Source organism: Vigna unguiculata, chromosome 7 (assembly GCF_037176805.1).
Source record: "Vigna unguiculata cultivar grain cowpea cultivar isolate G323 ecotype 2 chromosome 7, ASM3717680v1, whole genome shotgun sequence".
NCBI lineage: Eukaryota > Viridiplantae > Streptophyta > Magnoliopsida > Fabales > Fabaceae > Vigna > Vigna unguiculata.
In genome coordinates, this window is record NC_140798.1 from 22,678,885 (window position 1) to 22,692,832 (window position 13,948).

Sequence of the window (13,948 nt, forward strand, 5' to 3'; positions counted from 1 at the left end):
TATAACTCCCCTTACCTAGAATTGCTGCTCCTAAAGCAATTCTAGTGATCTTCTTTGCCCAGAAATTACTCTAGCCTTTGCCTTTACCACTTGGAACCCATCCTAGTCGTTTATGCTCCCCTTAGGTCTCCTTCTAGTGCTCTAAAAATTCTGATATATGAGATACACGAATTTCCCTTTAATTCCTAACTAATTAACCCATTAAATCAGTTTTCAACCCTAAAAATATTAATAAATTTAATAAAAACGAAAAATGATTAATTGTCATTCAATTTTGCATTAACAGGAGGTTTTGTGTGTCCTTCTAGCTCCATAACTACTACTTCTCTACTCTCCTAAGGACGGCTAGGGTTTCTGATCATTTACCAACATATCCAATTAATTGAAGCGAAAAAAAAGGATTACTTAGTGTTAACCAAGGTTCGAACTCACAACCACACAATTAACAAGCATATGCATAAACCAACAAACCATTTCATGTTTCTTAACATTTATGCTCATATCGCTTTATAACCCATGCCACATGTTCATGCATGCCAACAAAATAATTAAAAATAATTAAAACATCACATTAATAGCATACATAGGCCTCGAACATGAGTCCTCTCAACACATTAAAGTATTCTCAACCAATTGAGCCAATATTGGTCCTTGCCTCACATTTATTAAATGAATATTTATATATTATTTATTTAATTTTCTCATGCCTTACAACTAGAACTATTAAGGATCAAATGTTCAAGAAAATATGTGAAATGAGTCCTCAATTTCAAAACAAAAGCAAACCTAATTTCAAACCTTCCAAAATTTACTTGGTACACTCATGGAATATCTCCCACCACTAGTAGAAGTTGCTGCACAAAATAATCTTCAACCAACAAACACTCAATAGAAACAAAATCAAGAATAGGACAAAAACAAGATGATGAAGGCCAAATAATTCACCTCATCCTTATAGTGATTATTAGACTTACGGAAGACATTATGTTATATTAGGAACTTTTAAGTATGTTTGGTTGTTTTTGTACTAAATACGGTTGAATTTTATAATGTTTGGATTATGGTAATTTTAACTTAGAGAACATCGTGTGTGGGTTATTTGTTACTGATAACATTATCGTTGACGCGATCAAATTAATACTTCTAAACTATAGCAACTTTAGTATTGTTAAGATAGTAGTCAAGAAAATAGAAAGGGTAAAGTAACCCAAAGTTGTCTCCCAACAAACACGAAATCAATTTCTAACAAAATAGTACTTAAAAAAAGTACACAAAAGAGTTAGTCAAGTAAAATAATAAAAATATAAGAGGATTAAGATAAACAAAGAAAGAAACAGAATTGAAAATATAAAATGAAAAGATAAAAACAATAGTAAAGAAAATAGGTTGATTACATTGCTTTTTTCAAAACATGATTCATCATTGGTTTCCTAAAGATTATTGTTCTTGATTTCTTGTTTAAGATTTCAAATTAATCAATGTAACTTCTCAATTAATTTGTCGGTGTCCTCACTTTTAACCAAAGTAACTTCTCAATCAAAAGTAATAACTTTATATCTTAATCACAGTAAATTTAATCAAAGTAACTTCTCAATCAAATATTACTAATCCTAATCATGTATATTCTCTTACCTCGTATATTTAGTATCAAGCTAATTAACCAAAGTAACTTCTTGATTAATTGTAATCAAAATTTTCACCTTTAATCAAAGTAACTTCTCAATTATTAGAAAAAATCTCATTCAATCATATGAAAGTTTCTAAATTTAACCAAAGTAACTTCCCAATTAAAATTTAAAAAGTCTTGGACACATATGATTATTATATTATGTAGATTTAACACTATGCTAACTTATAATGTAAAAATCATTATTTTTACTAAGTAAGAACCAAAAGACATAGTGATAACACTGTCGTTAAGCGATCAAATTAATACTAGTTAACTCTAGCAACTTCAATATTGCCAAATTAGTAGTGAACTAACTAGATAGGGTTAAGCTAACCTTGAGTCGTATCCCAACAAGTACATAATTGATTTTTTATATTTGACTCTTATAAGAAATCTATCCTAATGCAATTAAACTATATGATGATAAGCAAAAATTTAAAGAAGAATTTAAGAATGAAATAGCAAATTAATAAAAGACTTAGAAACAATTATAATAAAATAGGTCAGTTCCACTACTTTCAATATAGATTCTTCATCGATCATCTTCATATTATTGTTCAATTAACTATTGTTTTTGACTTCAAATTAATTAAAGTAAATTCTTAATTAATTTGTTGGCGTTCTTACTATTAACACTACAAAAAAAATTAATTTTAATGGAGATTTGGTAACGGAGGTTATAAAACCTCTGGTAATTTTCACACATAGTAAAGGTTTTCTAAACCTCTCATAAATACTAGAAGTTTTATGATGAACCCCAGGAAAAATTCCCTCCACATTTTTTTCCATATACTTTTTATATATTTTTTTAAAAAATCTTTTTATCACTTTGTACGTTCGAAAAACAGACACAGTACGAAAAAGCAGACACAGTACGAAAAAGCAGACACAGACATAGTATACCAACGTTCGAAAAACTTACCTATTTCACTTTGTTTCGAAATCCACTTTCCTCAAACTTCATCAAGCTACGTTTTCCTCGATTTCACTCTCAATCTCACTCTCAATCTCACTCTCACTCTCAATCTCAATCTCAGTTAAACCAGTTGCAGTTGCTTCCTTGCTTTCGAACGATTTGCTCACGATTTTGTTCGAATTTCACCTTGCTTCCAAACGGTAATGGTGTTCCCTTTCTTTTCTTTAGGTTTTCAAATTTTTTCGTTTTTGTGGTTAAATTCGGACTTTGAAATCCTTGATGCTTGTTTTTGTTCAGAGATTCAATTATAGGTGTCGCGTTTTCTGAAATCTAAAGTGCGTCTCCGTTGCTCGTTCAGTGACTTTGCATCTCCATTGCGTGGACGTGGACGGGTACAATTCTTCTCTCTTAGAACAATAAATACAACCACTTTTATTTCTACTATAACTGTTACTCAAATTGTGTGAATCGGAATCCATGGTGACGAACAATGCAGGAGGGGGTGGTGATTGTGTTGTGTATGCACAGTGAAAGAGTTGAAGTAGATTAGATGTTTGTGTTATTGTTCCAGTGGAGAAATGAAAATTGTTTTTCACATTTTAAGGAGTGAAAATGGAGTTGTGATGTTTTGCAGACATGACAATAGAATAAAAGAAGGTTTGGTTTTCTTAGCATAGTATAGGAGTGGCTTTGGGTTGGTTTGCTTTAAAAATGGCCCTCGGATTGTCGTAACTTTTCCTTTTTTATTATCAACAAACACTTTCAAAGTCTAAAATCTCATAATCACTGCAACCATGTAACGAGAGGGAGGGGAAAAGAGACTGCATAAGAAAATTATAAATGTATTACTTTAGGCTAGTATAGTTAAATAGAAGATGTAGTAATTAAAACACTTAGATAAGAGAAAATCCAAGGCATTCAGAGTACTTAGGTGAACTTTTACATCAGAGTTAAGTTGATAACACTTTAGGAAGAACTCTACAATCAAAGCAGATGTATTCAGACACAGAGAAACTAGAGAAAAACATCTTTAAAAATGTCAAAAAGCATCCAAATCAGTAATGGCATATTTTGAGTGAATGTAGGAACATCACTGCTAGCAAACTCCTTTTTCCATCGCCTAAAGGCAGAGCCAAGACTTTTACAAAATTAAATAATGAATATAAACTCTAGTGTGAACATATACTAATTAAAAATTATGTATTCAACTCAAAAGCTCCAAGATAAACTAGTAATATAAAGATCTCATAGAGCAAAAAAGTATATGGTTCCTGTCTTATAAGGAGAATCGTATGTCTATCTTCTGGTTCTTCAATATTCTTTAATACATACAAAAGCAAATTTAATAAAAAAAATAAAAAAGACAATATAGTACCTTTAGGCAAAGTTTGGCAGAAACATCCTGATCAAAAACACCTAGAGCGATTACTGGAAGTGAAGTGAAGAAGACATTGTAAAATGACATGTACCCATCATTGTAAGCAGCTTGACCAGATAAAGAAGTGTATGCCTCAAACCAAAACAGGGTAAATCCAAATGCAATGTTTTTATAGAAAAAATAGCATATCTGCATAAAAGAATTCAACAAGATATCAGCAGCAATTTTTTGGACAAAGTTGCCTAATTTTTAATCTAAACAAGTGTGATATGGTATAATGCATTCCCAAACACATGCATTCTTACATAGCAGACAGAAAATTGTGAGATCGTTTTCATCTGGGGACTAAACCAATCTACTGATGGACAAACTTCTATATAAGAATCAACTAGAACTTCTTGTAAAACTCATGCATTCAATGCATTCAATACTTGGATCTCTCTACTCTATGCCAAATATCTATGATAGATTTTGATAATTAAAAGGTAATGAACAGATCTCTTAAAATCTTAGAAATAAGTTAGAAAAAAAAATAAAAGAGACAAAAGTTTAGAGGGATATTAATTTTCTTTTACGAATAAAACTTGAATAATTATTTTTTCTATTTATAAACTTTATATCATAGATAAACTATCTTCACTTTTAAGTAGATTTTTACGAACATCACATTAGACAAATGTAATTGATTATACGATGATATGTTAGGCCTTTTACTTTAGGATATGACTTTTTTTGTAGTAATAGGAATGGCTTTTTCTATTTCTATTGTTTAATGATTGTTTAATGATCAGTGAAACATTGTATTAACGGTTTATGTTTTCGATGTGTACAAGATTTGTTTTTTTTTTCTTTTTGTCTTTGGGTAGTATAAGGAGGTAATAATAAGGGTAAAGAGGAAGAGAGTGTTGAAGAACATGAGATAAATAAAGTAATAAGACCCACTCCTCAACCTACAACTCTTCCCACATCTCTGCAAACCTGGCATGCAGAATTAAGATTAGAATGAAGTGACTCCACTCCTTCATTGTGCACGCTGCATCAATGAAACAATATAGTATGTGTATGTGTATATAAATATAGATAATAGATATAGATATACTAACAAGTTTGGGGACTGAGCTCCAACATCCATGACCATGTTTGGTGATGTAATCTAGAAGCTTCTCATCTTCCTCTGGAGACCAAAGGCCTTTCCGTAACTTCTGTTTATAGCAACAAGAGTGTCTTCCCATGTGTAGGTGAGTAAGAAAGTGTTGAATCCAGCAAAGGGTGTTTTGGTGGAGTGAGGGGAAGAGTTATGAAGGTTTGAGTTAAACATAAGAGGGTTATTATTATGGTGAGAGAAGCAAAGTGAGAAAATAAAATGGCAGCATGACAGGGAATTAAATAAATAGGAGGAGCCTTAGAAAGGAGAAAGTTGTAGCAAAAGGTGATTGGACACTGCCATTTTTATTTATTTTTAATTCATTTATGACTTTCCTCAACTGGGCACCTCACGGGACAATCTCTGGCCCCACCATTTGGGTCATCATGTTTGGACAGTCTTCATTCTCCCACGGTTTCTATCCACTGATGTATATGTAGATGTATATATATATATATATATATATATATATATATATATATATATATATATATATATATATATATATATATACTACATGCACTTGTATACCACAACAGAGTATCCACTGAAGTTTCGTTTTTACCTATGTATGTACTATATGTCCCATTGGCATTTTCTCAAGATTTTAACACACAAAAGTTCTAATCTTCGTGTCACTGTATGTACCAACTTTTGGTAATTGCCATATGCTACAAAGCTAGCTAAGAGGGTTCTTACTTTTCACCGACCTAGGTGGTTATGGACCATGCTGCTAGAGCTTCGAGAAAAGAGAGTGATGAATAAAAGAAAAAGTATGTGTGGAAATTGAAGGAGTGTGTTTGCAAGGCTAAACCTGGTCCAAGAATAGAAAGAAAAAGAAAAATCATGAGATATATGGATCTTGATTCATTGATGGTAATAAAATGAAAAGTGATGATAATCAAGTGTACCTTGATTTGTAGCTTGAGATGGATCTTGGGTATTGATAAATTTAGAAGTGGTTATTTGACCATGTGGGGTGGGGAAGAAGGTGGTGTTTTTATGGTTGGTAGTCATAAGAAGGTTTGTGTCTAATCTAAACTTGGTGAGGAGAAGTGATTTGATGAGGAATGAAACCAAGATCAAAAGAGAGGATTCGGTTTGTTCATCTTTGAAATAAGAAAGAGATTTGCTAAAAAAAAAAACATGATGAAGGAAAAGAACAAGATAACATGGGCTTGCTTGTAGGTTTTCCCATTGAAAAAATAAAGTCATGTTTGTCCCTTAAAAATTTTTGGGTGTATGAAAGGAAATGAATATTTTAATGTGAAGTTTATAATTGGGCACAAAGATGTAACATATTTTAATAGGGGACAACCCAGTTAGGATATTTGTGATGTGAGTAACTTTCTTGGTATTCTATTTTGTTAGGAATATTGTAGTTTAATTATTTTTATTTAGAGCGCAGAAAGAGGTGTGGGGTATATAAATTAAATTTGGATCATTTATTGTTTTCTGGATACTTCTGCTTTTTGGCATCAATAGTTTTTGTTTGTCCCTTGTTTGCATCAATTAGAATATGGTAAAATGATTAGAATTTCATACGAATATTTCTACATAGAAAAATATAAAAACATAAATTTAAAACATTTAGTAATGTTTTAGTTCATTCTTTGAAAATGAAATAAGATTTTAAAAGTGATATATATATATATATATATATATATATATATATATATATATATATATATATATATATATATATATCAGTATCTCATTATAACACTACAAATAAATATTAAATTTTTAGCGGTCAAGAAAATTGTCAGAAATACATATGTCAAAACATGTTTTTAACGATTTTTCAATGACAACTGGTAATTTTGTCAAGAAAATAAAAGATAGAAACTGACAATTAAAAACCACTATTAATTACAATGTGTGATTGATAGAAATTTACAGTTAAAAAATGCTACTAATTTAATATTTAAACGTCTCATCAATCGACTTTAACTGCCATAAATATCTATACAATTAGTTGATCAAAAAGATTTTTTTCATATTTACATTTAATAAAACCTAGTAATACTGTGTTAAGGCTTTTCCTCCATTACATTTTTCTATTCTTATATCATTAGTTACATTTTTTCTTTATTAAATTTATTTTTGTTCTCATTAACAGACTATTCTTAATGGATTTGGATAAGTCTTGGATTGATTTGCCTCGAAATACACAACAATACATGGATGGATTGAATAAATTTTTGGACTTTGCATTTGCTAATAAGAGCGTTGAGGGTAAGATAATTTGTCCATGTCCGAAATGCAATCTTAACAAATGGCAAACTCGAGGAGCAACATATGAACACTTAATTCTTCATCCTTTTCCAAAAGGGTATACATTTTGGCTTCTACATGGTGAGACAAATTATGTACAACATACGATTTCAACACCTCCAATTTTCCAATCGAGTGAGGATACAGGTTTTGCTAATGATCCCATATGTGGCATGGTTAATGATGCATTCGGGAATTTTGTAAACAATGATGAGAATATGCGACCTGAATCAAGCCACATGATGCCTGATGAAATTGCTCAGTATATGAAGTTTATGCATGAGGGACAACAAAGTTTGTATGAAGGATGTGACAAATATTCTAAACTTTCTTTCTTGCTCAAATTATACCATATCAAATGTCTATGCAGAATGACTGACAAGGCAATGTCAATGATACTGGAGTTGTTAGCAGATGCTTTTGATTATGCTAAAATCCCATCTTCATTCTATGAAGCTAAGAAAATCATTAATAAGCTTGGCCTTCATTACACCAAAATTGATGCTTGCCCAAATGATTGCATGTTATACTATGGAGAAGATAAAGATAGGGAATTTTGTATGAAATGCAATGAATCTAGATGGAAGAAAACAAAGAAGAGCAATAGTATTGTTGGTGTTACTAAAAGACAAAAGAAAGTTCCAGCTAAAGTTTTAAGGTATTTTCCATTGAAGCCGCGCTTACAACGAATGTTTATGTCTTCTAAAATAGCTGAGCATATGCAATGGCATGCATCAAGAAGTACACATGAAGGCATATTAAGGCATCCAAGTGATTCTGAAGCATGGAAGAACTTTGATCTAATGAATCCTCAATTTGCTTCAGACCCTCGAAATGTCAGACTTGGTTTGGCTACTGATGGGTTCAATCCATTTGGTGATTTGAGTACATGTCATAGTACTTGGCCTATTGTACTTATACCTTACAATCTTCCTCCTTGGATGTGTATGAAGCAAAGTTCATTCATTCTTTCCATGATCATTCCTAGTAAAAGACCACCAGGAAATGATATTGATGTATATTTAAGGCCATTAATAGAAGAATTAAAAGAGCTATGGAACATTGGGGTTGAAACTTTTGATTCACATAAGAAAGAAGTGTTTCATATGCATGCAGCTATATTATAGACTATTAGTGATTTTCCTGGTCTTGGAACCTTATCTGGGTGGAACACACATACTAGGTTGGCTTGCCCTAGGTGTAATTTTGACACAACTCCTAAGAAGATTCAGGGTAAATTTTGTTTCATGAATCATCGACGTTGGTTAAATGCAAGGCACAAATTTAGATTGTGCCGCAATCGTTTTGATGGAAGTGTGGAAACTAGAAATCCTCCTTTGAGAATATCAGGAACAAATGTCTTACAACAAGTTCAGAATTTTAATATTGTATTTGGGAAAGAACCAGAAGTTGAGGAACGGGGGAAAAACAACGGAAAGGTCACCACCCTATTGATGGCCCTCTACAATGGAGAAAAAAGAGTATATTTTTTGAACTTCCTTATTGGGTGAATAATTTATTGCACCACAATCTAGATGTTATGCACATTGAAAAAAATGTATGTGATAATGTGGTCTATACATTATTGAACCAAGGTAAAAAGTCAAAGGACAACCTAAAGGCACGAAATGACTTAAAAGATTGGGGTGTTAAACCTGATCTTTGGCCTGATGCAAATAACAGATATCTTCCGGCTATATATACATTGACAAAAGAAAATAAACATATATTTCTGAAAACATTGAAGAACATCACTGTTCCAGATGGCTACTCAAGTAACATCAGTAGATGTGTTGATGTCAAACAATCTAAGCTTGGAGGATTGAAAAGTCGTGATTCTCATGTTTTGACGGAGCAACTTTTACCTTTGGCAATGAGGAAGACGCTCCCTAAAGAAGTGTGCTCTGTTTTGATTGATCTGTGTTCCTTTTTTAAGCACTTGTGCAATAAAGTTTTAAAAGTGGATGAACTTAACCAATTGCAAAATAGAGTTGTTCTTACATTATGTCACATGGAGATGTTATTTCCTCCTGCATTTTTTACAGTCATGGTTCATTTGATTGTGCATTTGGTGGAAGATGCCAAGATTGGAGGACCTATCCAATATAGGTGGATGTATCCCATTGAGAGATATTTGAGAAAATTGAAGTCTTATGTGCGTAACAAGGCTCAACCAGAAGGCTCAATAGCTGAAGGCTACCTAGCTGAAGAGTCCTTAACCTTTTGTTCTAGATATTTAGATGGAATTTAGACTATATTTAATCGAATAAGGCGTGTTAATGACAAACCTGACACCATGGCATCTAGTGTAAGTGGTTTGTTTCCACCAGTTGGAAAACCAGTTGGGGGTTTTACTTACTTCTCTTTATCAACAAAGGAAAAGTTACAAGCACATCGTCATGTATTGACTAATTGTGCCCAAGTTAACCCTTTTCTTCAGTAAGTACTTTATCTTTACAACTTTTATAATTCATCTACATTGAGGACTAACCATGTAATTATTTCATTTATTTAAATTAGAGAATTTAGAGAAATTGTACGAAGACAATTAAGAAGTCGTACATGATCATCCTCTATGATAGATAAGAGGGTTCATAGAGAATTTGTGGAATGGTTTTCTCGTCGAGTATGTCTAATTTACATTCTTAAATTTGATAATATTAAAGATATCCAATTATGTTGATCATATTTTTCTTTTTTTTTTAGATAAAGAATGACTTAAATGGACCTTACTCAGATGATTTGAAGTTCTTAGCTATGGGCCCAATTGATTGTGCAAAACGCTACAATGCTTACAATGTTAATGGCTTCAAGTTTCGTACGTTAGAGAGAGATCATGGACTTAAAACACAAAATAGTGGAATATTTGGTACTTTTGGGACAAGGAGCTATGCAAGTAGCATTGACAATCAAATGCAATTTGGGGGTGTGCCTTATTATGGAAAATTGGTAGACATAATTGAGATCAACTATAATGGTCGATTCTCTGTTACTTTGTTCAAATGTATGTGGGCTGATACAACTACTTCTAGAGGGATTATAACAGATGACTTGGGATTTAGATTAGTAAACTTTACACGTTTAATACACATTGGTGATAATGATGATGACGAACCATACATTCAGGCTGTAGAAGCTCAAATGGTTTATTATGTAGTGGATGAATTAGATAAAAATTGGAGCATTCCTGTGCATCTAAAGCCACAAGACTTATATGACATTGGTGGAGATAATGATGTCACTTTCCATGAATGTGAACCATTTGAACAACAAAATTTGGAAACTTTATTTCCAGATGGAGAAGGGAATATACCATTAACAAGGTCATAGAGAAATTGAACAATTCTATATTAGTTTTTGTTTAAATTATCATCCATATTACTTATACATGCATTATATTAGATAATCATAATTTAATGAATGTGAATTGACTTGTATTAATGTTATTGTTTATAGAATTCTTGATGATGAAGAAAATATGCATGAAGAAGACTAATGACCAAGTTTCAATCCCTACCCAAAATAGAAGTGGCCAACCATCATCTACAATGTGTCCACCTGTGCCTCATCCATCTTGCCCAAGTAAGTTGACTAAGTTTCACCACGGGTTTCACCTACAGTAAGATTTGAAAAGTTTCACCTACTCATACTCCAGGGCCTAGTAATCCACCTCAACTTTCGTTTCCGCCACAGTCCAGCATAACACCTCAATTTGCATCTCAATTTGGTATGATGATTATATTTCCATGTTAAAAAGTATCTTGCTTTTTCTTGTGTATTAATCTAATTATTATGCAGCAGGTCACATGAATTCTCATCCTATAGAGAATAATAATGAGCAACCTCCTCCCCCACCTCACATGAATTCAATGATTTCAACATCTAAATCTAGTAAGATGTCTCATTTGCATATCATTTTGGTACTTTCAAATTTCATGTATTATCTATTTATTTAGTGACTTGAGTTAATTTGTAGAATGTTTGAAGAAGAGGTTGTTCTCCACTAGCAAGACCAATTCTGCACATGAATTTGAATTTGAATTTAATAATCAACTCAGAAATGAGTTTGTGCATGATTCTACATCTGAATCAACACCAAGGTTACAATCTGATAGTGAAGGGGAAGAAAATGTGGATATTGAGATGCAAAGTAATCAATCAAAGCATGTATCACGTAAAAGGTCATGGCTTGTTGATGTCATTGGTAAGATTGTTAATTTATTGATTTTTATGTGTAATTGTCCAAGCCATATAGTATTTGTGTTTTATGTTTATCTTAAACCAACAATATATTTCATATGTATTTTGACAGATGATGAAGGCACACAAGTTAGAAAACAATTAACATTGAATGATGTTTGGTTTTTATCTTCCAATGAAAGGATTCTTGTGAAATGGAATAGTGACAACCAACCAATTGATGATAGCGGAGCATTGTTGAATAGGTTTTTAGGTCGTGTTGCAAGAAATGTTAATGCCTTTCCAATCAGCTATCAAAGTTGGAGAAAGATTCCTAATAATTACAAAGAAGATATACTTAAGAAAACCATTCAAGTAATTGACCTATAATTTCTTTTATATGTTTTGATTCTTGTTATATGTCAATTGTTGTTAAATTAGTTGTGTAATAATTTTGAAGGCTAAGTTTCTAGTGGAATCTGATGCTCATGTGACATATATATTCAAATCACTTAACATAAAATGGAGTGAGTATAGACAACAACTATGGCAACAAAGAGATGATGGAACACGTAATAGAGATGAAATTATTACAATGTGTCCAGAAGGAATGAATAGAGACCAATGGGCTTCTTTTGTTGACTACCGTTTAAATTCAAGGACTAAGGTAATAAAAACTATCTTTTCTATTCTTTTAAGTGTTACTTTACTTATTTTTAGTAATTTTCTACATATATGCTTAGGAAATTGCCCAAAAAAATAAGGATAATAGAAAGAAGCAAACAGTTCCTCACACAGGTGGATCGAAGAGCATTGCACGGAAGAAGAATGAGATGGTAACTTTATTCATCAATCATTTTTGTTATATCATATATGATTCATGATTTTCTTAAGTTTTATAGGAGCAAGAGCTTGGTCGCAAAGTTAGTAGGGGAGAAGTTTGGATAGCAACACATAAACATGCTAATGGGGAATTTGTGAATGATGGAGCAAGAGAGATTGGAGTAAGTATAAGTTTTCTAAAGAAAAATACTGAATCAAATTGAATGTTACCTTCATTGATAACATTTTGTATTATTTGTAGGAAAAAATTAAAGCATATGAGACAAATACATCTTCCCTTTCACAAGATATATCAATTGAAGATTCACTAGCTCATGTTCTAGGAAGTAAAGAACATTGTGGTCGTGTCCAAGGAATGGGATTGGGACCTTGCCCTTCTCGTGTGTTTGGATATACTAGGAATTTTCATTTTGGAACATCCTCATCTTGTCCTTCTTATTCAGAATTGCAAAATCAGGTTATTGATTTGGATTGTCATGTGTAGCAATATGATGTTGTTCTCTTTGGATTGTCATGCCAAGGTTGTAAATGTTGTTGTGTTGAATATTATTGGACACTATTAATGTTGTTGTTGTGTTGCTTTGGATTGTTTTCTATAAGTAAGAGTAAGAAATGTAGTATATTTTTTGTTGATAGATTGAGTATTTTATAATGTTTATGTGTTTTTTACGATTTTAATAATAGATTGTGTTTTAATATAGGTCACTGCATTAAAGTCACAATTGGATGAACAAAATAAACAAAATGAAGAACGTGACAAAAGACTTGATGCAATCATGAACTTCTTTTCTCAAAATTATCAAGGTCAATTGCCTCCTGAGTTGACTATGTTCAATCCTGCACCGGTAATGTTTAAGATTGCATAACTTCTTTTATTTTTCAGAGTTTACATTTGTAATTATGATTAACATTTATATTGATCAAGGAAGTGTGCCAACTAATGATCAAGGAAGTGTGCCAACTAATACAACAAGTTCTGGACATGAAGAAAATCATATGTGATAGTTGAAGAATATAATATAATGTGGAAGTTAATTGAATCATTTTATGTTTTGAGAACTATTATAGTACTTCATGATAGTTTTTGCTGACTAATATTGTACTTGAATTTGAATTTGAATTCGTATATTTGTTATACTTTGATATACATTTAGTCATCTATTAATAATTTGTCAATTTGATGAGTTTATATCTATTTATGTATAATTTCATTAAACCTAAAGGCAATAATGGAGGCATGGTTAAGGCCAACACAAGGATTTCGGAGCAGTTGATAGAATCATGCCTAAGACCTTTAAAGAGATCTCGAATTAGCTTCGGATTGTAGAATAGGAACTTGATATCGCTGTCGTTAGGCGATCAAATTACCACCACTTAACTTTAGCAACTTCAGCATTACCAAATTAGTAGTGAACAAAATAGTTAGGGTTAAGATAACCCTGAGTCGTCTCACAACGAATACGAAATTGATCTCAAATATTTGATTCTTAAAAATGCAAATAAAACTAGCAACTATAAAAATAGGGGGTTTTGATATGCAAA

At 31.9% G+C, this 13,948-nt stretch overlaps 2 protein-coding genes and 1 pseudogene across 2 annotated transcripts; all 3 read left to right on the top strand.

The window, feature by feature from the left end:
• The first annotated feature begins 7,239 nt into the window (after positions 1-7,239).
• LOC114191221 (uncharacterized) lies at positions 7,240-10,130 on the top strand (annotated as a pseudogene).
• Positions 10,131-10,141: 11 nt separating this feature from the next.
• LOC146884684 (uncharacterized) lies at positions 10,142-10,880 on the top strand. Its single transcript, XM_085675601.1, has 2 exons — positions 10,142-10,707; positions 10,841-10,880. The coding sequence occupies exons 1-2, from the start codon at positions 10,142-10,144 to the stop codon at positions 10,878-10,880; spliced, it is 606 nt and encodes a 201-aa protein (XP_085531727.1).
• A 1,143-nt stretch (positions 10,881-12,023) lies between these two features.
• Positions 12,024-13,431, top strand: LOC114189980 (uncharacterized). Its single transcript, XM_085675443.1, has 6 exons — positions 12,024-12,230; positions 12,307-12,399; positions 12,466-12,567; positions 12,648-12,863; positions 13,108-13,256; positions 13,336-13,431. Exons 1-6 carry the CDS (start codon positions 12,159-12,161, stop codon positions 13,406-13,408), a joined length of 705 nt encoding a protein of 234 aa, XP_085531569.1. The 5' UTR covers positions 12,024-12,158; the 3' UTR covers positions 13,409-13,431.
• The last annotated feature ends 517 nt before the right edge of the window (positions 13,432-13,948 follow it).

What these genes read in the sequence shown, in the direction of transcription:
- LOC146884684 (XM_085675601.1), top strand. Translation starts at nt 10,142, where the DNA reads ATGGGCCCAATTGATTGTGCAAAACGCTACAATGCTTACAATGTTAAT. An exon ending in GGGAATATACCATTAACAAG is followed by an intron (nt 10,708 to 10,840) that starts GTCATAGAGAAA and finishes TATTGTTTATAG; the next exon opens with AATTCTTGATGATGAAGAAA.
- LOC114189980 (XM_085675443.1), top strand. Translation starts at nt 12,159, where the DNA reads ATGTGTCCAGAAGGAATGAATAGAGACCAATGGGCTTCTTTTGTTGAC. An exon ending in ATGGAGCAAGAGAGATTGGA is followed by an intron (nt 12,568 to 12,647) that starts GTAAGTATAAGT and finishes TATTATTTGTAG; the next exon opens with GAAAAAATTAAAGCATATGA. An exon ending in ATTCAGAATTGCAAAATCAG is followed by an intron (nt 12,864 to 13,107) that starts GTTATTGATTTG and finishes GTTTTAATATAG; the next exon opens with GTCACTGCATTAAAGTCACA.